General features: G+C 34.8%; 2 protein-coding genes across 14 annotated transcripts; one reads left to right on the top strand and one right to left on the bottom strand.

The window, feature by feature from the left end:
• Positions 1-988: 988 nt before the first annotated feature.
• Positions 989-23519, top strand: LOC121970566 (probable protein phosphatase 2C 52). 13 transcript variants are annotated; one of them, XR_006108955.1, is made up of 17 exons: positions 989-1176; positions 1435-1692; positions 2160-2287; positions 2361-2459; positions 2560-2718; positions 3275-3361; positions 3617-3708; positions 4354-4428; positions 4830-5098; positions 8375-8901; positions 9501-9742; positions 9838-9894; positions 19736-19862; positions 19974-20382; positions 20510-20911; positions 21018-21053; positions 23284-23519. XR_006108955.1 is itself a non-coding variant. In XM_042521359.1 (9 exons), exons 2-9 carry the CDS (start codon positions 1586-1588, stop codon positions 5031-5033), a joined length of 951 nt encoding a protein of 316 aa, XP_042377293.1. In that variant the 5' UTR covers positions 989-1176; positions 1435-1585; the 3' UTR covers positions 5034-5221. The 13 variants fall into 13 exon arrangements, 1 of the variants encoding a protein (XP_042377293.1); XR_006108954.1 differs by having other exon boundaries at positions 19736-20214; positions 20281-20382; XR_006108956.1 differs by having other exon boundaries at positions 19736-20382; positions 20510-20890.
• LOC121970565 (RNA polymerase sigma factor sigE, chloroplastic/mitochondrial-like) lies at positions 5413-7911 on the bottom strand. The gene is made up of 5 exons (XM_042521357.1): positions 7144-7911; positions 6699-6845; positions 6197-6433; positions 5862-6122; positions 5413-5786 (listed from the first exon to the last, which is right to left on the bottom strand). The coding sequence occupies exons 1-5, from the start codon at positions 7771-7773 to the stop codon at positions 5592-5594; spliced, it is 1470 nt and encodes a 489-aa protein (XP_042377291.1). The 5' UTR covers positions 7774-7911; the 3' UTR covers positions 5413-5591.
• Positions 23520-25143: the final 1624 nt, after the last annotated feature.

Genomic DNA, 25143 nt, shown 5'->3' with positions numbered 1-25143 from the left:
CAATTAAAATAGATTTTAGTGATAAATTGATATAAAGATGGCATGCTGACTAGATGATGTTGAGATTGACTATGAGAAAAAAAAAATAATTCTAGTTAGTATTATTGATTATTCCTTTAGTGATTGGTTCGGTCTTATAAAAGTTTTCCACAAGTCATCAGGATAAAATATCAAATAGAAGAGTTAGAAGAAGAAAATGTTAATAACCGGGTCAGGGAAGAGTTTCCGAAATATGTACTCCGACATTCAAGTTAGAAAGAAGACGGAGGAATAAATGAAGAGCTTTGATAGTGGAGCTTACTTGTACTTATAGGTAGAGACCCTTTATATATTGTTATTTTCTCTCCACATAAATATTAATGTATTTTCGAAATAAAACCAACCAATTTGCATAGTCTTTCTTAAAATATACCTATTATTTCTATATTTTGTTGGGTAAAATTTCCACCGTATAGATTGTCCTAGATATACTTTCTTGATTCGTACATAAAATGTTAAAAAAAAATATTAAAATGTTGGGCTGATGGATCATTAAGATACTTTGATGATATTCCCGATTAGATCTTATTCTCAAACGGATCAGATTGGCTAAGCAATAATGATAATTTTGAGGACTCAAACTATTCGTCTAGTATATTTAGTCTGATCGAGAGGACTCAATTCTGAAATAAACTGAGATAAATCGGGATTCTATTAAATTAGGGGAACTCGTGGTCTAATAGGATAAAATGTCTTCTTGGCTGCAGTATTTAATGGAGCTATGTAATCGTGCTAGACCTGAGTATTAATCCCTTCGCACTCCCGTATTCACCGTATCAGGACAGAAATGCATTTAAGTCTAGAATTCACGATATTTAATTATTAAGGCGTTCATCGTATAACGGGAAACCGACCGATATACCGGTACGCTACGGTGGCAACTGTCGCCGACTTGCGTTGCCACGTTCTCGGCTTGTCTCGTGCTAACCCACACGAAGCCTATTATTTCGAGCTAAAACTAGAACCGAGGCCAAAAGGAACCACCACCTTCTACCCGATCTCCCCCTTTTCCTCTCTTCCTTCGATTTCGCCGATCGCCGTCACGACGATCTGCTCCCGGCCGCCTCATTCTCCGCTTTCCGATCTACGCGCTCGGCCTCGGATCGAGGAGTTCTTAGCTCGGGAGGTTGTATACAGGTGACTGCTTTTCTGTCCTGTCGTTAGATTTGATTGGTATCTGGCATCCTTTCTATAATTTTTCTCCTATATCTGTAGTTTCGTTGTTTTAAGTTATGATTGAAAAGAACGTGCTCTTTATGATGACGCGAATTGATGTTTTAAAGGTGGAATTTTTGAAGGAAAAAAAGAGTGCTCTCTTCCTTTCCTCTCTCGCTAAACATTGCATTTGTGAATTGTCTCATCCTTGTTTTGTTGCGTGATATCCATGTACGGCAGGTGCTCAGCAAGATAGATGGTATATAATGCTGACTTAAACGGCTTTGTCAATCGCACGAAGAACCCGGAACGTTCGACTTCAAAGGAACAAGGGTGGAAAGAGGGCTTGGGTCCTCCTTGAGATAAGAATTTTGTTTTGAGACTTGCAACGATGATGGTGGATTCAGGTCTAGCTTTGGAGCGTGGAGCTGCTGACAATGTATCACCTGAAAAGGATCACGAAGTAAATAGCAATTATGCAAGTGGAAGATGGAAAAGGTTGACTGTAAATCAATGGATTTTTCTCTCCATTTGATATCTGATTACACATTTAGGAATTAGTGTGTGCAACCTTTATTTTCACAACGATGATTTTGTTTAGGGAGATGGATGTGTGAGGTTCTTCTATCTAGGGATAATTTTGTTTAGTTCAGTGATAGAATGAAAGAAAATATGTTGAAATGGTATAGCATATTTTAAGATAATTTATATTAGACACATTGAAATGATTAGAGTTGAGTTTGAGGAGTTGAGGGAAGACAAGAAAAACTCTAGATAATGTAAGTAGAAATGATTTGAGTATCTAGATATTGCTAGCAGACTTATAGTTCAATTGTGGAATAAAATGCATGTAGTGAAACCCAAATACTTGGGATTCATGGCTTGCTGTCATTACTTTTTATTCATTAGAATAAACATTTTATCTTGATATCTTATTTATATTTCATCTTGAGGATCGTTTGCAGTGTGGATGCTCGTTGGCAGTGTGGATATGCTAGCTTTAAGGGGAAAAGACCAAGCATGGAGGATAACTATGATCATAAATCAGCCGAAATTGATGGAAAATTGATCGGCCTTTTTGGGATATTTGATGGTTTTGTTCATTATATAATTTTTATTTGTAGATTGATCATGGAGTATTGTCATGTAGAGAATTTCTATTTTAGGACACGGTGGTTCACGCGCTTCTGAATATTTGAAGGAACACCTGTTCAACAACCTAACAAAGCATCCGTTATTGATGGTGGATACAAAAATCGCAATAAGTACTAACAATCTTGTCAAGTTGCTTATGCATATTGTAGCATTCTTTACGCAGTTTTCTGTGCAGTCGTTTTCAATTCGTTTTCTTCTGTAAATTTACAGGTGAGACATTTAAAAGAACTGATTCAGAGTTCTTAGCTTCTGAAAGCAATACGACTAGAGATGATGGTTCTACGGCCTCTACTGCAGTTTTGATTGACAAACAATTATATGTAGCTAATGTCGGTGATTCACGTGCCGTAATATGTAAGGCTGGAAAAGGTGACTTATAATCTTGATCCTTCTTTTTTCCTGACTTTTTGTTGGAAGTATGGTTTCAAAAAGATTTGATTTGTTTTGTCAGTCATAAAATGGGATGTCAGATGAACAGACAATCAAGGTTAACCTGTCCCTCTTCAAGTCCTAGAAGGATTGACACTGGTTTTGTTTTTTAATTATTCCTTTGGAACCTGATTAATTGGTACTTTAAAGTAACTTGTCAATTCAGTGGCTGAAACTGGTTCTTTCAGTTATCTCTCGCCCGAAATTTTAATAAGGGATATATCATTATAAGTAGTTGAATTAATTCATTTCATTCTGGGTTGAACTTGTTACTATGTTAGCGTGCTATTGGCTAAAATTATTGTGGGCATGTTCAAAATAATGATATAATGAATTCTATAGTTAACAAAGATGAACCAATTCTATAATTACTATATGCTACAGCATATAATACATTTTATTTTATCCTTCAGTTTCATGTTTCATCTCTCTCTTGACTTTACCATGTAAAATACCAACTTCATAAACTGTTAAAGAAAATAATCCTTGGTTGTAGCAATTCCTCTCTCTGATGATCACAAGCCGAATAGAAGCGACGAGCGCAAGAGAATTGAGGATGCTGGAGGAGTTGTCATGTGGGCTGGTAAGTCTACCAGCATTTGGGAAATATGCCTCTGATATTGTCATTTGTGTTCAGCAGTTCTGTGATTTGGGGGTTAATCACAATCACCTAAAACAGTTCTTTTGAGTATTACCAGAGAGCTTCCTGCTTCTTTATCCTGCAATGTGATATTTCTTCCTTAAATTAGTGAATTAATTGCACAATGGTTATTTTTCAAGGGAAATAGGTTGCACTCAGATTGAGAAATTGTCTTGGGTTGATTGTTTGAATTTGTAGGTACCTGGAGGGTTGGAGGCATATTAGCAATGTCTCGAGCATTTGGCAACCGCCTTCTAAAACAATTTGTTCTAGCAGAGCCTGAGATTCAGGTATTCCATTGTACTACAGCAACTTGGCTGAAACTCTCCCTCATGGTCTATTAGCTCTATATTGGTTCACATATTTTATGGCCCCGATATTGTCTAATATAATAATAACAGACTGATTACGCACACCGAGCATAGGCTGGCAGAGTGGCAACAAGAGTCAGCAAGGGGAGTGTAGAATTGGGCAGACATGACCTTCCATGAGAGAGAGAGAGAAGGGGCAGGGGTGGGAGGTACACGTGGGGTAGGCACAGACAAGCGTCCATGTTGGTGCAGACTAGAGAGATAGAGGGGATGATTTGTGTGCAACTTGGAGGGAAGGCTCTGCAAGGCTCTGCAAGAAGAAAAGAACAAAAAGGGTAATATATGATTGCAAAGACTGAAGCCTATCCAAGTGTGGCATGCTGGAGTTACAAAACAAGATTCACTTTAATGTTTAGTATACTAGTGACAATTTTGATGTTCACAGAATCATAAAATAACCTCCAAGCCGTTTGTATACTATATTACATTGTATGCTTCATAAATCTTTGTTACTTTTCAGAGGCACTATCTAGCTTTAGAACTCGTAGAAATCTATTAGATTCGATGCACTTGCAAAGACAATTTTATCTGACAAGTTTCACAAAGCCTCTGCCCTTCTGTCAGGAACAAGTGGTGGATGAGGACTTGGAATTTCTGGTTTTGGCCAGTGATGGGCTTTGGGATGTCGTGTCAAACGAGGTTAGATCTGCTTTCTCAATAAACATTTACAGAGTATTGTTAGCTATTTTCAGTTCTGCTGCTAAATTCAGGGAGCTTAGTGTTGGCCATGCCTCTTTTCATATTCCAATTCCACTTCTAGTCGATAATTGCTTTGTTAATACTACCTACATTACCTTCTTCTTCTTCTTCTTTTTTTTTTTTTCAAAAGGTTAGCATTAATAAAGCATTTTGTCAAAGAAAAATGCATATTGGAAGATGAATTGTATCCTCTACTGCCTTGTGTTTCATGAAGTCGTCCTCGCCATAGCAAGTTTATATTTTGTTCCAATGTATCAGTGTGGGTTGGTTTACAGTAGGCAATACTAGCGCATTGTTCGTTGCTAATTTCAAAGTTTGTGTATCCTTTTCCATCCCTATAGGATGCAGTTTCCCTTGTGAGAATGGAAGAGGAACCTGAAGTTGCTGCTAGGAAGTTAACAGAGACTGCCTTCGCACGCGGTAGTTCGGACAACATTACATGCGTTGTCGTTCGATTTCTTCACAACAGAATGGATATCGATTATCCTCCATTAGTGGCTCAAGATCAACATGTTCCATGTGGAGGCTCTCAAGCTAACCGTTGAGATGCAAATCAAAGCATGACTAGTTTTGCATATCAGATATTGTGCTGCACCAGCCAAGCATTAAGGTTTTTCTCGAGTCTATTACTCTGTTTTCCTAGCTTCATTCATTAATTAATTTTTCGAGTTAAAAGAAAACCCTGAAACATTTTGATGATTATATGATTGAATGTCTGCTTTTTTCGAGTCTATTAATCTGTTTTCTTACAGTATCAACTCCTTTTCTGAATTATTAAAAAAAATTAAAGAATGAAGGTGAGGGCAAGGAAACTATTACTCTATAAGCAAAATAAAGAGAGAGTAATCAATTTTTCCTATAAAAAGTTTCTCCCAAAAAATATTTGCACACTAATTATATATTTTACTTGAATCGAACATATTCTTAGGTTATAATCCAACTTCTTGTCTTTTTTCTGCACAAATTACAATCTATGTATCAACGATACCTTTTTTCTTTTCGTCTCTGTGAGTATAATACAAAGATTCATCACTTAATATTTAAAAAGTAAACGAGGAAATTGATGATTACAAAAGTAGCTATCTTATATACAGAATTGTTGGTCAAATGTATCGACGAAGGTAGTCGACTCGAGTTGGATGCTTCAACTTAAGGAGTGCCTTCAGTTCATGCTTCCTGACCATCTCTCTTGATATATTAAGATTCCCTGCAATCTCTCCCAAGGTCCTTTCCCCCTTGCCATCCAACCCATATCTCTGCCGCATCACCAAGCTTTCCTTAGGCTTCAGTGAATCTAGCTGAAGAATTGAACGAGTTTGTGATTACTCACCCACGAAGCTGGTGTGGTTTTGAAAGCGATTAAAAAAACTTACTAAATCGTCGAGAGCTAGTCGTAGAAGTGCAGGTTGTTTGTGTTTATCGCCTTCCCTATCTAGATCAGTAATACCATTGATGTATTCTTCTTGTGTTACAATATGCTTTCCATTGAGCGAAAACACTGGTTTTGATGCCTTGACAACATCATTGTATCTTTCCAGTGAGATTCCTGCTCGTTCGGCTATCTCTTTCTCGGTAGGTTGTCTTCCCAGCTCGAAGGACAGTTCCAGTTTGGCCTTTTGGATTTCTTGTCTGACCTGCATGATCGGAAATTAATTCCAAACCTGATTCGTTGCAAATTCAAGTCAGTGATGTAGCAGTGTGATCATACCGACTCAATCCCGAAAGGAACTTTTGTGAAGCTTGCGAGCGTCATCGATCGGATAATGGAATGTCGGATCCAAAAGAGGCCGTATGTGGACAGACGGAAGCCGCGCTTGGGTTCAAACCGATCGATGGCAGTTATGAGACCTGTGACACCCGCTTGACAAAATTCTTGGAATTTATGTCCAGTTGCAATCTCTGGATAATACTTGTTGATAACAAATAAAACCAGTCGAAGGTTGTGCTGCAAAAGTACGAATTAGATGTCGATTATCTGGTCGAAATGCTCAATAACACAGCTAAATATGTAAATTTGAGTGACAATGCTATTCAATCATGCAAAAAAAAAAACTTTAAAAGGTAATAACACAGTTATAATCATGAAGATAATAGTTGCAATGGATAATTATTAGTTTCATGTCATCTGGTTTCTGTTAAGTAAATATAAAAGATCTTACAAAGCAGTAAATTTCTTCAATCTGCAGTTATCTTGAAAATAAAATGGGTACCTTGATTAGCTTGTTCCTTGCTGCTTGGCCAACCTCTAAATGTCTTCTTAATTGTAGAATGCTCATGTTCACTGCATCTGCCAGCTCACCATCGGTTGGTTCCTTGTTCAGATCCTTAGACATGTCCTCCTTCACTTGCATTATTGCCTATTGTAAAGAAACTCAGCAATCTTATTCAATGATCCCCAAAAGAGAAACTTAGCAATCTTAATCAATGTTTATAATAACTATTCTGAATACAATAAATGTTTACAATATTTATTTGCAATTTCTTATTGTTTAATAAAAATAAAATTATATTTTGAAGATTCAAGATGTCTTCAAAATGGATGAACTCAATAAGTATTCTGAAAGTCCAATCAATCACTGATCAAATACACAAAATCTACTAGTATTTTTAAGATGAGGAAATAATTAAACCAAAGAGTCATAGGGAAAGTATTACCTTCATGGGTTGCATCAGCTCGAAAAGCCATTTGTGCTCAGCCGAGCTAAGAACTGGTGGTATCTTCACCCTCTTCCAATCCAAGCTGTAGAAATCGGTGGAAATGGAGTACTCCCTCACTAATGTCTCCGCTTCCCCTTCCAAATCCCTCCTCCGACCTCTCTTCTTCGCCTCGACGCTCTCCTCCTCCTCCTCCTCCTTCCCCTGCCTCAAACGCACTCTTTCTTCAAGACCTAACCTTTTCGCCCTCTTCTTCCTGTTCCTAACCACATTTCCCACCCCGTTCGACTCCCAGTCCAAGACATCAGCCGGGCTTAGCTTGTAGATGTTCTCAAGAGCGGCGGCGACCTCATCGTATCCTGGATCTCTGGCGCAAGCGTCGGCAGAAGGAGCGACAGCGGCGGCGGAGACCACGGCGCCCTTCCCTCTCTTGGACCGTTTCCCGGGACTCTTCTTCGCCTCCTTGATGGGAGGGGAGACGACGGCTTCGGAGCACTTGGGGACGGGTTCGCCTTTGAAGGACAAGACGACGAAAGGTCGCCGTAGAGGCGGCGAGCGGCGGACCGTGAATCCGCCGCCGCTGCCGAACGTCGATCGGGAGGCTGAGCTGGGAACAGCCACAATTCCCATGGAAACGCGCCAATTCGGTGTTGCTTCGACGGCAATGATGTTGCTCTCCGATCAATCTCCGGTGGAATTCTGAGGCGGTGAATCGCTGGGTGAAAAAGCAAAGTCCGTATTATAGACGACCGCTATCGACCGAACGGCCTTTGATCATTCCACGCGGCGAGAAAAGAAGGAAATGGAGCGAGATATGTTTGGGCTTCGTGGTTGGCGGAGTGGACGCGTGGAGGATTTCAATTAGTCAACGGATATTTCCAGCGTAACTAAGTGTCGGTGGGCCCACGGTCCACGTAAAACGGCGCAAGCCATTCGAAATTGAGGTAATTTTTATGGTTTTTAAAAATTTTCAATGATTAATCAATTAAAAATAATAATAGAAAACAAGTTAGAATCAAATAGAATGTTCTAGTATAAAGGCATAATAATAATATATTTAAAAATTTCACAGTTTACAAGTTAGAAATCATTCAATAAACAATTTTTTATGAGTGATTCTCAATTTATTAATATTGTTTCTCCAGTGATTAATAAATTTAAACGCATCAACTCATTTCGAAATATCAGTCTATAATTTCTTGGAGGTTAATTTCGTAGTTCTGCTATCCAGCAATCCATGGTCGTGACTCGTGACGTTCGGCTTTCGGAGCTGTTCAATTTGGACCCACAAGTTTGCTCCAATCCGGACCGAGGGTCGGAGTAGTGGAAGTGTGTCCAGTCTTTTCGTTCTGTATCTTCACTCCCTCTATGATGGGGCCTATAGAAGGATGGCCCGTGCCTTTCTTCTTTCTCAAGCAATGCTATGTGTCCTGCCTTCTATCATCCACAGCCTTCTGCGGAAGAGCAGAGCACTAGCAAAGTAGATCGCCACCGGATGATCCACTTCCCCTGAAGATCGCCGAAAGTCTCGTCGTTCTAACAACGGTTTGAGTTCGGGCTCTGATTGATCCGATGTCGCGGTAGAGTTTGATGGCGTCAGAGGATGTGGTGGGGAAGAGCATTGGGGGAGTCGGCGGTGGTAACTATTGTAAGCCTCGCGGAGGAAGCAAAGTTCGAGCGAGAGTGATTCAAGGCTCCGTCTGCGATCCTTAGCATCTGCAAGTCCCTTGTCGCAAGGGGAGTAGTCGCCGGAGGAGTGTGAGTGTTTTTGGATCTAGTTTCATCAATTTTCACTAGATCTTGTTATTTTCCCTTCCTTGACATAAATGGCAACTATTCGCTACATTTAACGATCTCATATGAGCCATTGTTCTTCTTTCGTAAGTTATTATGCATTTATTCTTTATCTGAAACATCTAATGTTGGTTGCTTTTTCAAACTTTTGTGTCCCTTTATTCAGTGAGTCGCAACGGTTGGTTGCTGTATTCAGCTATGGTGGGTGGTTATGCTTATCTGGCTATATATCTGATCATGCTGCATGCAAAGTTGAAGTTTCATTTAGGGTTTTTTCTCTAATTTACCGTTTCTATTTTCCATTATTATTAGCTAGTTCTTGGCTTTTTGTTTTTTTTGTCTTTTTCTTGGCAATTATTGAAAATTTGTGAGTTCATTTTTTATATAGTATGATTGATATTTCTTCTTTCGAACTTCTTGTGTCCTTTATTCTTTATCTGAAACATCTAATGTTAATTGCCCTTTCAAACTTGTGTATCCCTTTATTTAGTGATTCATAATATATTAGTTGGTGGATTCAGCTATGTTGTTTATGCTTATCATGTTTTGTATCTAATTATTAGGTAAATCAACAGTTAGAAGATCGCGGTACATGCTAATGAAAAATGACTGGCACTGTGAGCATTTATTCATATTCTCTGTTCCTTACATTGGATGATCAGATCCATGGTGAAATATTGGGGGTTAGTTAGTTTGGATAAGCAGGTAAGTGTACAGATAAGGAATATTGTGCTTCCTCATATAGTTCAAAGGTTAGAGTGATGATTGGTTGATGATTCCTGGTCACAGTTCCTCAGGTACTGAGGTAGGTATTATAATAACAGATTTAACTGGGTATTGTTTACAATTTTATACTTGTAACTCAATTGCAAGAAACATGATGTCTAGTTCATCTTTCAGGCTTTTTCTCTGTTAAAAGGGCGATTTGAATTGCTACTTGTTTTGCAAAGCATAAAAGTTAAGTTTATTATTCTTATATTTCTCTATGCATTGTTCATGCCATAATATTGGTTGTATGTTGAATTGTTTAATATGTTTGGTGAACATAATATTAAATTATAAACCTCTTTATTGCTTATAATTTCCCATCTTAGCCTTTGTATTGGAAGCTAGATAACCAACTTATATAGTACTGAGAATGATCATCTTAAGTAGATGTTGGATCTCAAAGACGGTCAGAAATGTAGCTTATGTAAGTTGTAGATGCATGGGATTCCCTTTGCTACTCACTACAAAAAATACAATTTTCTGGGATGAATTTATAAAAAAAATTCGTTGCAAAATTTTTTGAGACGAATTCTGCGATGAAAAAATTTTCGTTCCAAACTTCTTGTTGCCAACTTTTGGAACGAATATTTTTTTGTTACAAATTTGGCAACGAATTTGGGGACGGAATTGGCAACAAATAATATTTTCGTTACCAAATTCGTCGCCAAATTTGCAACAAAAACTCTATTCGTCGCAATATTGTATACAATTTTGGAACGAATATTTGTTTTGTTGCAAACTTAGCAACGAATTTGGAGACGACTTTGGTGACGAATTATTTTTTTGTTGCCAAGTTTGTCCCTAATTTGGCGACAAAATTTGGCAACGAATTAGATTTTCGTTGCTAAATTCGTCGCTAATTTTCATCAAACCTTTGCAACAAATATTATTCTTGTTGCAAAATTTGCGACGAATTTGACAACGAAAATACTAATTTAATTTGCAATAAATAAGTTTTCATCCCATATTTCGTCCCAGAATAATGAAATTTGGAATGAAAATGATTTTGATGCGAAATTATCGATGTACAGTATTTACGATAAGTTGGCGACAAATTATTTTCGTTGCCAAATTCGTCCCAAAATCAAAAAAAAAAAAATTCCAGAAATAATTTATTTCTACAATTCAATCAATACATACATATATACAACAAATTCAAATAACACATTACATACATTCAACACATCCTATTTCACATACATCTATTAATAATTGAAATCAAATCATAATACAACAAATCCAAAGGTCTCAACAAGTTATACAAGATCTTTCTTCTTCAAGCTACTCCAAAATATTATACAAGTTCAACACTCCAAAAGTTATACAAGTCCAACAATCCAAGAAGTTAAACAAGGATTTAAATTTAAAAAAAAACTAAGATACAACTCATCTTCTTTGTCTGCAAAAGTTTTCTTCCACATCAAATCTGCTTTTCCTGCATAAAAACAAACAAATAAACCAGATCATTTGTAACTAGAAAGATAATTACTTAAATTCTAACAGTCTCATAATTAGTATGCTTGCATGGGAGTGTGGCACCACGAACTTGGTTTAAGGCTTGGTGCTTGAGGATGTTGTATAAATTGTATTGTAGGCATAGAAACAGATCCAGCCCTAGTGTTTGAAGATGTCAAACACACGTAGAAGATGTAGAGGGCGATAACAGTATTAATGGGAATTATATTGAGTAGTGAAACAAAAGGCAAATAACTGAACTATAGCTTATATGTACTTAGATTGGTTGCAATAATGGTCCTATTTATGTAGGCAGATTCGTTGCAATAATGGTAAGGACTCACTCTACATAGTAGTAATTTCAGATCCTAAAGTGACAATCTATGATGATAAATAAACTAGAACCACGGGAAACAAAGAGAATCGAGAGAAAAATGTAAGGGCATAATCTACTTAACATTCATAAATTTACCAATATCATGTACTCCCTTTTAAATTGGAAGAAGAAAGTATGGTAGTATTTATAACAACCCATAATGAGACAATAAGATAACTTTGCAATGAGAAAATAAAAATTCTTGTACAATTAATACCAAAATGACTCATAATTATTTAATCAAAAAAATAATGAGAGCATTAATCAGGATTTTATAGCAACGGTAAATTAAATGGTAAGAAGCACCTTGAAGTTGGTATGAACCATCCATTTCATAGTAATGGTAAATTAAATTATAAGAAGTACCTTAAAGCTAACTACAAGTATCCTAAATATGATACAACCTATTTTACCACATCAAATTGTTATGATATAACCTATTTCACCATATCAAACAATAGCTACAAATATCCTATTTCCATTTGACATGGAGAGCATGAGATGTATTCTTAAAATTCCTATCATATGACAATGTCTCAAATGAAGAAAACACAAACTATTCAAGATCAATTAGTTGACACTAGTTTTTTTAGTAGTCATGGTTACTTGGTTGCTAGACAAACTCTAATCATAATTCAAAATTTGAACTAATAATGCAGTAGTAGCAAATTTCAGCAAATTTATAAAAAGAATGATACCCTTATTTAATTTTTCAAATGCAACTGATAAAAAAAAAAAAAAAAATTAAAAGTATAAAATGTTCAACTAAAGGTGTGTTACGTAATACTTTTTTCTCCGACATATATTTCGCCTCACCAACCCTGTTAAAAATAAATTAACAATATTAATTAAAATAAAAATTAGAAAAGTTAAATCCATGGATTAATGTTTAAAACACTAATTATGAGACAAATAATCATCATATATAATTAAAATCATGAACAACCATCACCACCATCATCGCCGCCATCATCATCATCGTCATGCGGAGGAATCTGACTTAGAGCGGAGCTCAACTGAAGGTGTCGCATGATAAAATCTTGTTGTCGGTGCAACTCTCTCATATCTTGCTTGATTTGTGCCCTTTCTAGGTCTCTTTGCGATAATATTTCCTTCAGATTGCTAACCTCTTCAATCAAGTTATTTACTTGGGTCGTAAGTGCTGGTGAGGAGGAAGATGTTCCAACTATTCTTTGGGTTCTGCTTAAGGAACCCATCTCCAATTTCCTTCTCCCTTTTGGTCCTCCACTGACCTCCAACCATAAACTCAAATTATTGCCAATAGAGTCCTCAGACCCCTGACTATCGACACCACTAGCTTGTGAGCATGTTTGGGCTAGCTCGAGTTCATCATATTTTTCCTATATTTTAAAACACATAAGATATTGATTAGATATAATAGAAACACATATAATATTAAGACAACGAAGGTACTTAACTATTAAAATCTAAATCATATGTTAAGATCAAATAAATAATAATTCCAACCTTTACTGCTTTTGCTCGTGCCCCATTCCAAGTCTTATCTCTTTTCCTAAAAGTGCGGGTCAAAGTATCAATGAAAGAGGGCTCCTTCCCCATTTCCTTGGTCTGAAAAGACATGATTACAAATAATGAAATAATTTAATATAGATAAAAAATTATTGTAAGAATTAAAAAATTACCAATCTCCGTCTATGCTTATCTATGTTAATGGAGCATCTTGCATATATAGCAGATGAGTCACAAGAATTGTGAGACTGATTCATTCTATTCAGGTGACTCCTTTGCTTACTCTCCTCCGTTGCCCAAAAGTTGGAGATCCTCTCCCAATTTTCTTCGGTGATGAAGTTTGGCTTTTTTTCCCGATTCTTGGCGTGACTTAATACATGTCTGATGTGATCGCCACATTTCTTTTTAAATATTCTGCGGATCTCTATTTCATCATTCGAGTCCCAATTATTTAACCACTGAAATGGAGAAAAATAATTTATTATATATTCACTTTAAATTTGAATTAAACTCAAGAAAATATACCTTGAACTCGCTCCACCATAGTTGTTTTGTGGCCGGTGGAGTGCTTGAATATGTCATCGATTCTCCTTCCCAATGATTATTCACGATTCTATTAATTTCGTGAACAACTTGTACAGGATTTTCAAATCTGCATTAAATTACAAACAAACGATGTTAAATAATTAAGATAGATAAAAATATAAAATATTTTATAGTACTTACGAATGTTCAATGGGGACTAAAAAAAGCTCTGTAACCTGTAGGAACAAATATGAGATGTCACCTCTAATGACCTGTAGGAACAAATACAGTGTATTAACTAATAAAATAAATAAAATTATAAATGAGACAGTATATAAAAAACTCAGTGAGCTATAAGTTTGGTAAATTTGCATATTAAAGATAAATGTGCTTGTAAAAAAACTAGTACCACAAATGTAAAAAAAATATGGCAAATTCCTTTAAATAAGCTAACAAAACTTACCCATCATCAAAAATCAAAGTCCTCATTGGCATTATTCTCCTCCTCCTCCTCCTCATCATCATCATTATCAATTTCACTTGTATCCACGTTTATCACTACACCGTTGGGATCTCGTAAAATTGGAATAATATATTCCTCAGTCTGAAAGGTGTTTGCAACTTCCTCTTGTTGATATGCAATGTTTTCCAACGTGCCTCAATTTTTTTTCGTGCTTTGGTTTTATAAACATCCCACCAATCAATCTTATCACGTTTTAAACTAGGATACGAAAAATAGAATATTTGAATTGCTTGTTGTACCAACACAAATGGTTCATATTTCTTATAAAATCTCTTATGATTTATTTCAACCAAATTATAATGTGGATGCACCTTCATCCCTCTAACAGGGTCAAACCAGCGACACATAAATAATATAACTTGTATTTGTAGCCCTGGGTATTCTACTTATATAATTTCATCCAACAAACCATAAAAATCATTGTTTGCACCTTCTTCATTGGATGACGATACGCACACCTCACTACTCATGGTATTCTTTCCCATTCCATATTCTTGAGTATGAAAATTATATCCATTTATGAAATATGCTGGCCAAGTGCGTACGAATGATTTTGGACCCCATGACAGATGGATTAGCCATTCTTGCTTAAGGTGAGCTTGATTATCATGAACCTAAGGTCAAAATACCAATTGTTAAAAGTATGTATATGTATCAACCAAATATAGTTTGTTTACTTACATATGATTTGAACCATGCAGCAAATTCTTCTTCGCAAAATCGATCAAACTCTTGTGTCGACAATTCAGAATATAAGTTTAGAAATATCCTACTAAAAAAAACATATTATTACACAAATAATTTATGACATTAAAAAAATAAAATAAAAATATATACTTACTCGTAATATGATGATACTTCTAGACAATTTAGTAAAATATAGGTCTGGACTGCCTGTCATTCTTTACCAGTTAAGTATCTTTGTTTACATGGTCCACTTGGTCGACCAAGGTAGTTAAAAATTGAAAATGAGTTCACATTTGGATCAATAGAACCCTCATCATTTCTACCCGCTCTTCGCCTTTTGCTATGAACATGAGATTCAAAATAATATGGTGTAAAAATTGTTACTTCCTCCACAATGTATGCATTAACAATAGAGGCTTCAACTCGTGCTTTATTTTTTACTTTTTTCTTCAAATGATATAAGAATCTGTTAGTAATTTAACAAATTATATTAAATATTAATATATAATCCAGGATTAGTAATTTTTTTTCATTCAAAGAGTCGAAATATTAAAAAAAAAAATTTACCTTTCAAATGGATACATCCACTGAAAATGGACAGGTTCTCCAACTTTGGCCTTATATGGTAAGTGAACCAAAAGATGTTCTACGAAATCAAAAAAAGAGGGTGGAAATATCCTTTCCAAATTGCACAAAATGATTGAAATGTCTTTCTCTAACTTCTCCATGTGTGAACATCTCAAAACCGTCGAACAAATATCATGTAGGAAAATACTTAACTCCGTAATCGCTCACCGTATAAATTGTGGTAAGAGTTTCTTAAAAGCAATAGGAATCAGTCTTTGCATTATTATATGACAATCATGATTTTTCATATCAATTAACTTGCATTCTTTCATATCGACACATCTTCCAAGATTAGAGACACGTCGCTGATCCTTATTTAATGTATAAACTGTCTTTGGCTTTGGTCCCCTGTTATTTTCATCGACATCAAGAGTGGGTCTTTTACAAATGAATCGCATATCTTTTCTTGCATTGAGATTGTCTTTTGTTTTTCCGTTGATATCCATCACTGTATTTATCAGATTATCAAAAACATTCTTCTCAATATGCATTACATCGAGATTATGATGTATCAAATGACTAAACCAATACGGCAAATCCCAAAATATACTTCGTTTAGTCCATTTATATGTACTCCCATATTCATATGTTGTACTATGTGGCTTTTCAATAATAGATAGAAAGTGAAGCACTCTGTATCAAAATATCTAGACCTGTCAATCTCAATGGCGGAAGTGTTCTTCCAATCCTATTTTTAGTGAATTCATTTTTATCCTTTCTGAAATTATGATTTGTTGGTAAAAATTGTCTATGACAATCAAAATAACCATCTCATCTTCCGATGTTTCAATCTGATTGACTTTGACTTCTTCATACATATGGGGCATTCGAAGATCCCAACAGTACTCCAACCTGATAGCATACCATAAGCTGGAAAGTCATTTATGGTCCAAAGAAAAACAACCTTCATTATAAGCATCTGGTTAGAATGAACATCGTATATAGGAATAAATTAATAGAGATTGTTGTATGTTATATTGGGGAGATGATGTATATGTAGATGTTTGTAAATTCTGTAATCAAGATAGGTATAAGACAACCAGAAGGAGTCAACAGCGACGTAAATCATACAGCCAGTTGTTTTATTTACCTTTAACTCCTAGGATACAAAGACTGTATGCATCAAAGGGAATTGCGGAACACATGACTTGGCATGCAACTCATCAAACAGAAAAGGAGCTAATGTGTCATCCATCAAATGCAGATGTGTGGAAAAATTTTGATAGAACATATCCAGATTTTGCAAAGGAGACTCGAAACATTGGATTATGTCTCTATGATGGATTTGCTCCATTTGGTAAATCAGGAAGAAATTTTTTGAGTCTCCGTCAGCACAGAGACATAATCTAATGTTTCGAGTCTCCTTTGCAAAATCTGGATATGTTCTATCAAAATTTTTCCACACATCTACATCTGATGGATGACACATTAGCCCCTCTTCTATTTAATAAGTTGTATGTCAAGTCATGTATTCCGCAGTTGCCTTTGATGCATACAGTCTTTGTATCCTAGGAGTTAAAGGTAAATAAAACAAGTGGTTGTATGATTTACGTCGCTGTTGACTCCTTCTGGTTGTCTTATACCTATCTTGATTACAGAATGTACAAACATCTACATATGCATCATCTCTCCAATATGACATACAACCATCTCTATTAATTTGTTCCTACATACGATGTTCATTCTAACCAAATGTTTATAATGAAGGTTCTTCTTCTTTGGACCATAAATAATTTTCCAGCTTACAGTATACTATCATATTGGAGTACTGCTGGGTCTTCGGATGCCCCATATGTCTAGAGAGATCAAAGTCAATCAGATTGAAATATGGGAAGATGAGATGGTTATTTTGATTGTCATAGACAATTTTTACCAACAAATCATAATTTCAGAAAGAATAAAGATGAATTCACTAAAAAAAGGATTGAAAGAACACTTCCGCCATTGAGATTGACAGATCTAGATATTTGGTATAGAGTGCTTCACTTTCCATCTGTTATTGAAAAGTCACATGGTACAACATATGAATATGGGAGTACACATAAATGGACTAAACGAAGTATATTTTGGGATTTGCTGAATTGGTTTAGTCATTTGATATATCATAATCTCGATGTAATGCATATTGAGAAGAATAGTTTTGATAATCTGATAAATACAGTGATGGATATCAACGGAAAAATAAAAGACAATCTCAATGCAAGAAAAAATATGCAACTCATTTGTAAAAGACTCACTCTTAATGTCGATGAAAATAGCAGGGGGCCAAAGCCAAAGGCAGTTTATACATTAAATAAGGATCAGCGACGTGTCCTATGTGAATGGTTAAAATATTTAAAATTTCCAGATAGGTATGTCTCTAATTTTGAAAGATGTGTCGATATGAAAGAATGCAAGTTAATTGGTATGAAAAGTCATGATTGTCATATAATAATGCAAAGACTGATTCCTATTGCTTTCAAGGAACTCTTACCACAATTTGTATGGGGAGCAATTACGGAGTTAAGTATTTTCCTGCATGATATTTGCTTAACAGTTTTGAGACGTTCACATTATAGAAGTTAGAGAGAGACATTCCAATCATTTTGTGCAATTTGAAAAGGATATTTCCACCCTCTTTTTTTGATTCTATGGAATATCTTTTTGTTCACTTGCCATATGAGGCCAAAGTTGGAGGACCTGTCCATTTTCGGTGGATGTATCCATTTAAAAGGTAGAATTTCTTTTTTCTATACTTCAACTCATTGAATGCAAAAAAATTTACTAATCTTGAATTATATATTAATATTTAATATAATTTGTTATATTACCAACAGATTCTTATATCATTTGAAGAAAAAAGTGAAAAATAAAGCACGAGTTGAAGCCTCTATGTTAATGGATACATTGTGGAGGAAGTAACAACTTTTGCATTATATTATTTTGAACCTCATGTTCATAGCAAAAGGCGAAGAGCGGGCAAAAATGATGAGGGTCCTATTGATTCGAACGGGAACTCATTTTCAATTTTTAACTACCTTGGTCGACCAAGTGGACCATGTAAACAAAGATACTTAACTGGTAAAGAATGACAGACAACTCAGACCTATATTTTACTATATTGTCCAAAAGTTTCGTCATATTATGAGTAAGTATATATTTTTATTTTATTTTTTTTAATGTCGTAAATTATTTGTGTAATAATATGTTTTTTTAGTAGGATATTTCTAAACTTATATTCTGAATTGTCGACACAAGAGTTTGATCGATTTTGCGAAGAAGAATTTGCTGCATGGTTCAAATCATATGTAAGTAAACAAACTATATTTGGTTGATACATATACATACTTTTAACAATTGGTATTTTGACCTTAGGTTCATGATAATCAAGCTCACCTTGAGCAAGAATGGCTAATCCATCTGTCATGGGGTCCAAAATCATTCGTACGCACTTGGCCAGCATATTTCATAAATGGATATAATTTTCATACTCAAGAATATGGAATGGGAAAGAATACCATGAGTAGTGAGGTGTGCGTATCGTCATCCAATGAAGAAGGTGCAAACAATGATTTTTATGGTTTGTTGGATGAAATTATAGAAGTAGAATACCCAGGGCTACAAATATAAGTTATATTATTTATGTGTCGCTGGTTTGACCCTGTTAGAGGGATGAAGGTGCATCCACATTATAATTTGGTTGAAATAAATCATAAGAGATTTTATAAAAAATATGAACCATTTGTGTTGGTACAACAAGCAATTCAAATATTCTATTTTTCGTATCCTAGTTTAAAACGTGATAAGATTGATTGGTGGGATGTTTATAAAACCAAAGCACGAAAAAAAATTGAGGCACGTTGGAAAACATTGCATATCAACAAGAGGAAGTTGCAAACACCTTTCAGACTGAGGAATATATTATTCCAATTTTACGAAATCCCAACGGTGTAGTGATAAACGTGGATACAAGTGAAATTGATAATGATGATGAGGAGGAGGAGGAGAATAATGACAATGAGGATTTTGATTTTTTGATGATGGGTAAGTTTTGTTAGCTTATTTAAAGGAATTTGTCATATTTTTTTTTACATTTGTGGTACTAGTTTTTTTACAAGCAAATTTATCTTTAATATGCAAATTTACCAAATTTATAGCTCAGTGAGTTTTTTATATACTGTCTTATTTATAATTTTATTTATTTTATCAGTTAATACACTGTATTTGTTCCTACAAGTCAGTAGAGGTGACATCTCATATTTGTTCCTACAAGTTATAGAGCTTTTTTAGTCCCCATTGGACATTCGTAAGTAATATAAAATATTTTATGTTTTTATTTAACATCATTTGTTTGTAATTTAATGCAGATTTGAAAATTCTGTACAAGTTATTCACGAAATTAATAGAATCGTGAATAACCATTGGGGAGGAGAAAAGATGACATATTCAAGCACTCCACCGGCCACAAAACAACTATAGTGGAGCGAGTTCAAGGTATATTTTCTTGAGTTTAATTCAAATTTAAAGTGAATATATAATAAATTATTTTTCTCCATTTCAACGGTTAAATAATTGGAACCCGAATGATGAAATGGAGATCCGCAGAATATTTAAAAAGAAATGTGGCGATCACATCAGACATGTATTAAGTCACGCCAAGAATCGGGGAAAAAAGTCAAACTTCATCACAAAAGAAAATTGGGAGAGAATCTCCAACTTTTTGATAACGGAGGAGAGTAAGCAAAGGAGTAACATGAATAGAATGAATCAGTCTCACAATTCTGGTGACTCATCTACTATATATGCGGGAGGCTCCATTAACATAGATGAGCATAGACGGAGATTGGTAATTTGTTAACTCTTACAATAATTTTTTATCTATATCAAATTATTTGTAATCATGTTTTTTCAGATCAAGGAGATGGGGAAGGAGCCCTCTTTCATTGATACTTTCACCCGCACTTTTAGGAAAAAAGATAAGACTTGGAGTGGGGCGAGAGCAAAAGCAGTAAAGGTTGGAATTATTATTTATTTGATCTTAATATATGATTTGAATTTTAGTAGTTATATACCTTTACTGTCTTAATATTATATGTGTTTCTATTATATCTAATCAATATCTTATGTGTTTTAAAAAATAGGAAAAATTATGATGAACTCGAGCTTGCCCAAACATACTCACAAGCTGGTGGTGTCGATAGTCAGGGGTCTGAGGACTCTGTTGGCAATAATTGGAAGGATATTGGGGATGAGTTCCTTAAGCAAAACCCAAAGAATAGTTGGAACATCTTCCTCACCAGCATTTACAACCTAAGTAAATAACTTGATTGAAGAGGTTAGCAATCTGAAGGAAATATTATCGCAAAGAGACCTAGAAAGGACACAAAGAGACCTAGAAAGGGCAAAAATAGAGCAAGATATGAGAGAGTTGCGCCGACAACAAGATTTTTCAGTTGAGCTCCACTCAAGGCAGATTCCTCCGCATGACGATGATGATAATGGCGGCGATGATGGTGGTGATGGTTGTTCATGATTTTAATTATGTATGATGATTATTTGTCTCATAATTAGTGTTTTAAACATTAATCCATAGCTTGTTAACTTTTCTAATTTTTATTTTAATTAATATTGTTAATTTGTTTTTAACAGGGTTGGTGAGGCGAAATATATGTCAGAGAAAAAAAAGTAAGTATTAAGTAACACACCCTTAGTTGAACATTTTATACTTTTAATTTTATTTTTTTATCAGTTGCATTTGAAAAGTTAAATAAAGGTATCATTTTTTTTATAAATTTGTTGAAATTTGCTACTACTGCATTATTAGTTCAAATTCTGAATTATGATTCGAGTTTGCCTAGTAACCAAGTAACTATGAGTACTAAAAGACTAGTATCAACAAATTGATCTTGATTAGTTTGTGTTTTCTTCATTTGAGATATTTTCATATGATAGGAATTTTAAGAATACATCTCATGCTCTCCATGTCAGATGGAAATACAATATTTGTAGCTATTGTTTGATATGGTGAAATAGGTTGTATCATAATAATTTGATGTGGTAAAATAGGTTGTATCATATTTAGGATACTTGTAATTTAATTAAGGTAGCTTCAAGGTATTTCTTATAATTTAATTTATCATTGTTATGAAATGGATGATTCATACTAACTTCAAGGTGTTTCTTACCATTTAATTTATCGTTGCTATAAAATCCTGATTAATGCTCTCATTATTTTTTTGATTAAATAATTATGAACCATTTTGGTATTAATTGTACAGAATTTTTATTTTCTCATTGTAAAGTTATCTTATTGTCTCATTATGGGTTGTTATAAATATTACCATACTTTCTTCTTCCAATTTAAAAGGGAGTACATGATTTGGGGACGAGTCGAGGATTTGTCCCAAAATTATGGGATGAATTTAGCAACGAAAATATAGTTTGTTGGAAACTTGAAATGAAATTATTTCGTTGGTAATTTGGGTCGATGTTTGTTTTTGTTGCCAAATTTGTTGCGATTTTGGGATGAATATTTTCCATCCCAGATTTTCGTCCCTAAATCATTGTTTTTTTTGTAGCGACTGCTATAATTAGGTGACTTAATGTCATGATAAACAATTTGGAGTCAAAAAAGATTTTAACTGAATGTCATCAGATCGGGCATACTTTTTACTGGTGTTTTTAGTGGCTGTAGGAATTATTTGATGTTTGGGTCACTGACAAATAATACAGTGTCTCAAAAGTTATGATAAGGTGCAGTCATTAACTAACTAAAGTATCATTTTTAATACCATCGTTAGAATACAATTCTAAAAAACTGATAATTTTCAGGTCTTTTCACACCCATTGGTATTAATTACACACGAATCATTCCCAATCTGGTCGCAAATTTCTTCATGTTTTATTTTTATCAATCCTAAAATGTTTATTATTCTACAATAGTTCGTTAATCTACTTAATTAATTATAGTCATTTCCCAAAAATATTGTCAGGCTGCTTTTCTTGAATTTAAAAGTAATCATTTTCAAAAAATTTCAATAGAAACTGTCATCTAATACTCCACTGCATCATTCCCATAACTAATGGCTGCTCGGAAGATAAGTTATCCAGTTTAATTAGAGAGCACATAAGTGCACCTCCTGCTCTAGTATTCAGAGAAACTTGATGATTCTTAGCATGCTGAGTGTTAACCCTAATTTTATAGAGGGACTAAGTGTAACTTTGCATAGGAATATGACTTTTTCATCATACATCATGGTCAGTCAAATGAGTGTGACTGAGGTATTACAGTAAGATAAAAAAAAAGTATTATCCAAAGTACCTCAGTAAGATAAATAAAAAGTATTATCCAAAAATTGGTGCTAGGTTCTTCTCTTTAACATTTATGTATTTTTTAGAAGATTATTTTCTAACACTACTTATACTGATATATATCATTATTTGCTGTCTTATTTGTTCAAGCGATGCCAGAATTCAGATATAACCTCAATCACTGCAATGATCGGTATATTTTTCATAGGAGTTGCAATAATTTATCAAGGAGATTAACACACCATGCCACATCCAATTGTTGTTGCAAAATGATTTTAATCCTAGCTAGTTATGGTAATGTACCAGTACCACAATTTTCGTTTGTGTCATTGGCACACCAATCGCTGGTTAAAAGCTTAAATGCATCATTTATGGGATGTTTTGTATTTTCAATGTTTGAGACTTTGGAACTGGACTTATTAAATGTTGACTAGATGTTTTTTCGTTAAGACAATTTGAATCAACTAGTATTCAGGCATTTTCTCAGCAGGTGTATTCTAAACTTTTTTATCCCTTGGTGTCATGTATGTGTTAACTCTCAATTCATTTGATAAAACAACCCACAGTTGATTAGATCTTTCTGTTTTCATGTGGTAATGAGCAGTTATTTTTCCTAAAGATGGTGGAGCTCGTGTGAATGATCTGTGCATCGAAGAAGACTTTGGACTCTAGTACCCAATTCAGTTAAGGTAAGCTTTTCGCTGTTTGATTTTTATTATTTATTAATTTAATGAGCCTTCGTGTGTGAGGTTGTAAATTACATCCTTGGAGTAGAAATAAGAATATCGAACTGAAGCCGGAATTGAATTGGAGAGACAATATTATAAGTTTTTTGTTTTTTCCTCCCAAAAAAAACCCCACGTATCCAGTGAACGAATTAAGGATATTCATGCAGACAGATGGCTCTTTTGATCTCTGCAAGGAGTATAGCCGTAGAGGTATTCGTATTGCTGAAACCGCTTTTTTTTAGAAGTTCGTAATTTTATTTTGGATGCGATAGATTCTTCACTGTCTTGTGCGCGACCAGAAGGTTTATCTAGTGGAATCCAGGGCCTTAATTACCTAGTTATCGAATGTTCAGTAGATAATGACATATGTACGCATGCCTCTAGGTATCTGTCTATAATTCCATAGGAAGCGTTTGCCTCTATAAGAATTTTTTATGGAGGTTCTTTTTAGTAGTTCGTTTGTTCTTAGTGAATTGGTCGTTGCCAGCTGTGATTATTTTTTTTATCCAACAACTGAAATGAGATCCATGTAATTTATATTCTTTAGTATATAGTTTTATTGTAGTGTATTGCCAGTTCTGATATTACTCGAGAGAATCAGATATATCTTTTGGTAGGTGTAATTATCGCCTCTTTTTTTTAAAATTTTTTTTTTTACTCGAATGTAAATTTAAATTGGTAAAAACAGTTAAACTGAGATTTTGTTTGTTGTTTCTGAAATTGTGTCGACATTATGTTGGAACATGGAAAGTTTTAGTTTACTACATTATTATCCTTTTACTTCTAAGAAAACTTGTTTAAAAAATATAGAATCTCACTAAATACTTTTATTCCTCTTTTGTAAAATAAAATATTTTTACATTTTATTTTATTTTTACTAAAATTTTGGCTACTGTCATGGCAGAATAAATTCAGATCCCTACTGACGCGCTATATAATTTTGATGTCTTTTATTTGGTAAATTCATCTGAAAAATTATCATTGATAAGGTAAAAAAAAATATAATTTAGGTACAGAATTACGATAATTTAAATGTTAATTTTTTTTTGAATGAATTCAATAGATAAAAGGTATTAGGGATTGAAGTCGTATAGTAAATCAGGAATAAAGATCAGGGATCTGAATTGGGACGGAAAGTGCGCGTTCCAATGGAGCAGTGGACAATGTCTGATGTATCCAGTTTTTTAGGCCCACCTCAGTTCAGCTTTTGAGCATAGGTTGCCCGAGTAATTCATGTTGGGCCTAGGCTAACCTAGTTCTCACTCGACTTGGTCTCTTGTTCTATGTACATCAACTCGGTAATTGTTGGGCCCAATATGGCCTAATAAGGAATAAGATGGGCCAAAGATCGGGCCATTAAATCGGCGTTATGCCTAACATCCGGCCTATTAAACCTTAGTGGGCCTAAATTACAAACTAGTTAGGCTGAAAAGAAGTCCATTTAGATTTTTGTTAGGTCTAACCCCGGCCCAATTCAACGTAACAGGCCTGAAAACGTTTCATTTCAATTCGTGTTGCGACTGGGTTGACTCAAGTTTATTACATGGTGGGCCAAGTGCGATCTGTGTAATCCGTTTGGGCAATAGCCCAATACTTGTGTGGCCCGGCCCAGTTGCATAGGTTGAGCACAACCCAAACCAAACATGCTGCTTGAGGCCTCAGCTGCTGAGCAGAGGAGGCACTGGGACAGACCATTAACACCCAGGAAATTCTATGTCAAGCTAATAAAGAAAAAA

This window comes from Zingiber officinale, chromosome 4A, assembly GCF_018446385.1.
Source record: "Zingiber officinale cultivar Zhangliang chromosome 4A, Zo_v1.1, whole genome shotgun sequence".
NCBI lineage: Eukaryota > Viridiplantae > Streptophyta > Magnoliopsida > Zingiberales > Zingiberaceae > Zingiber > Zingiber officinale.
This window is presented reverse-complemented; position numbering and strand designations above follow the sequence as displayed.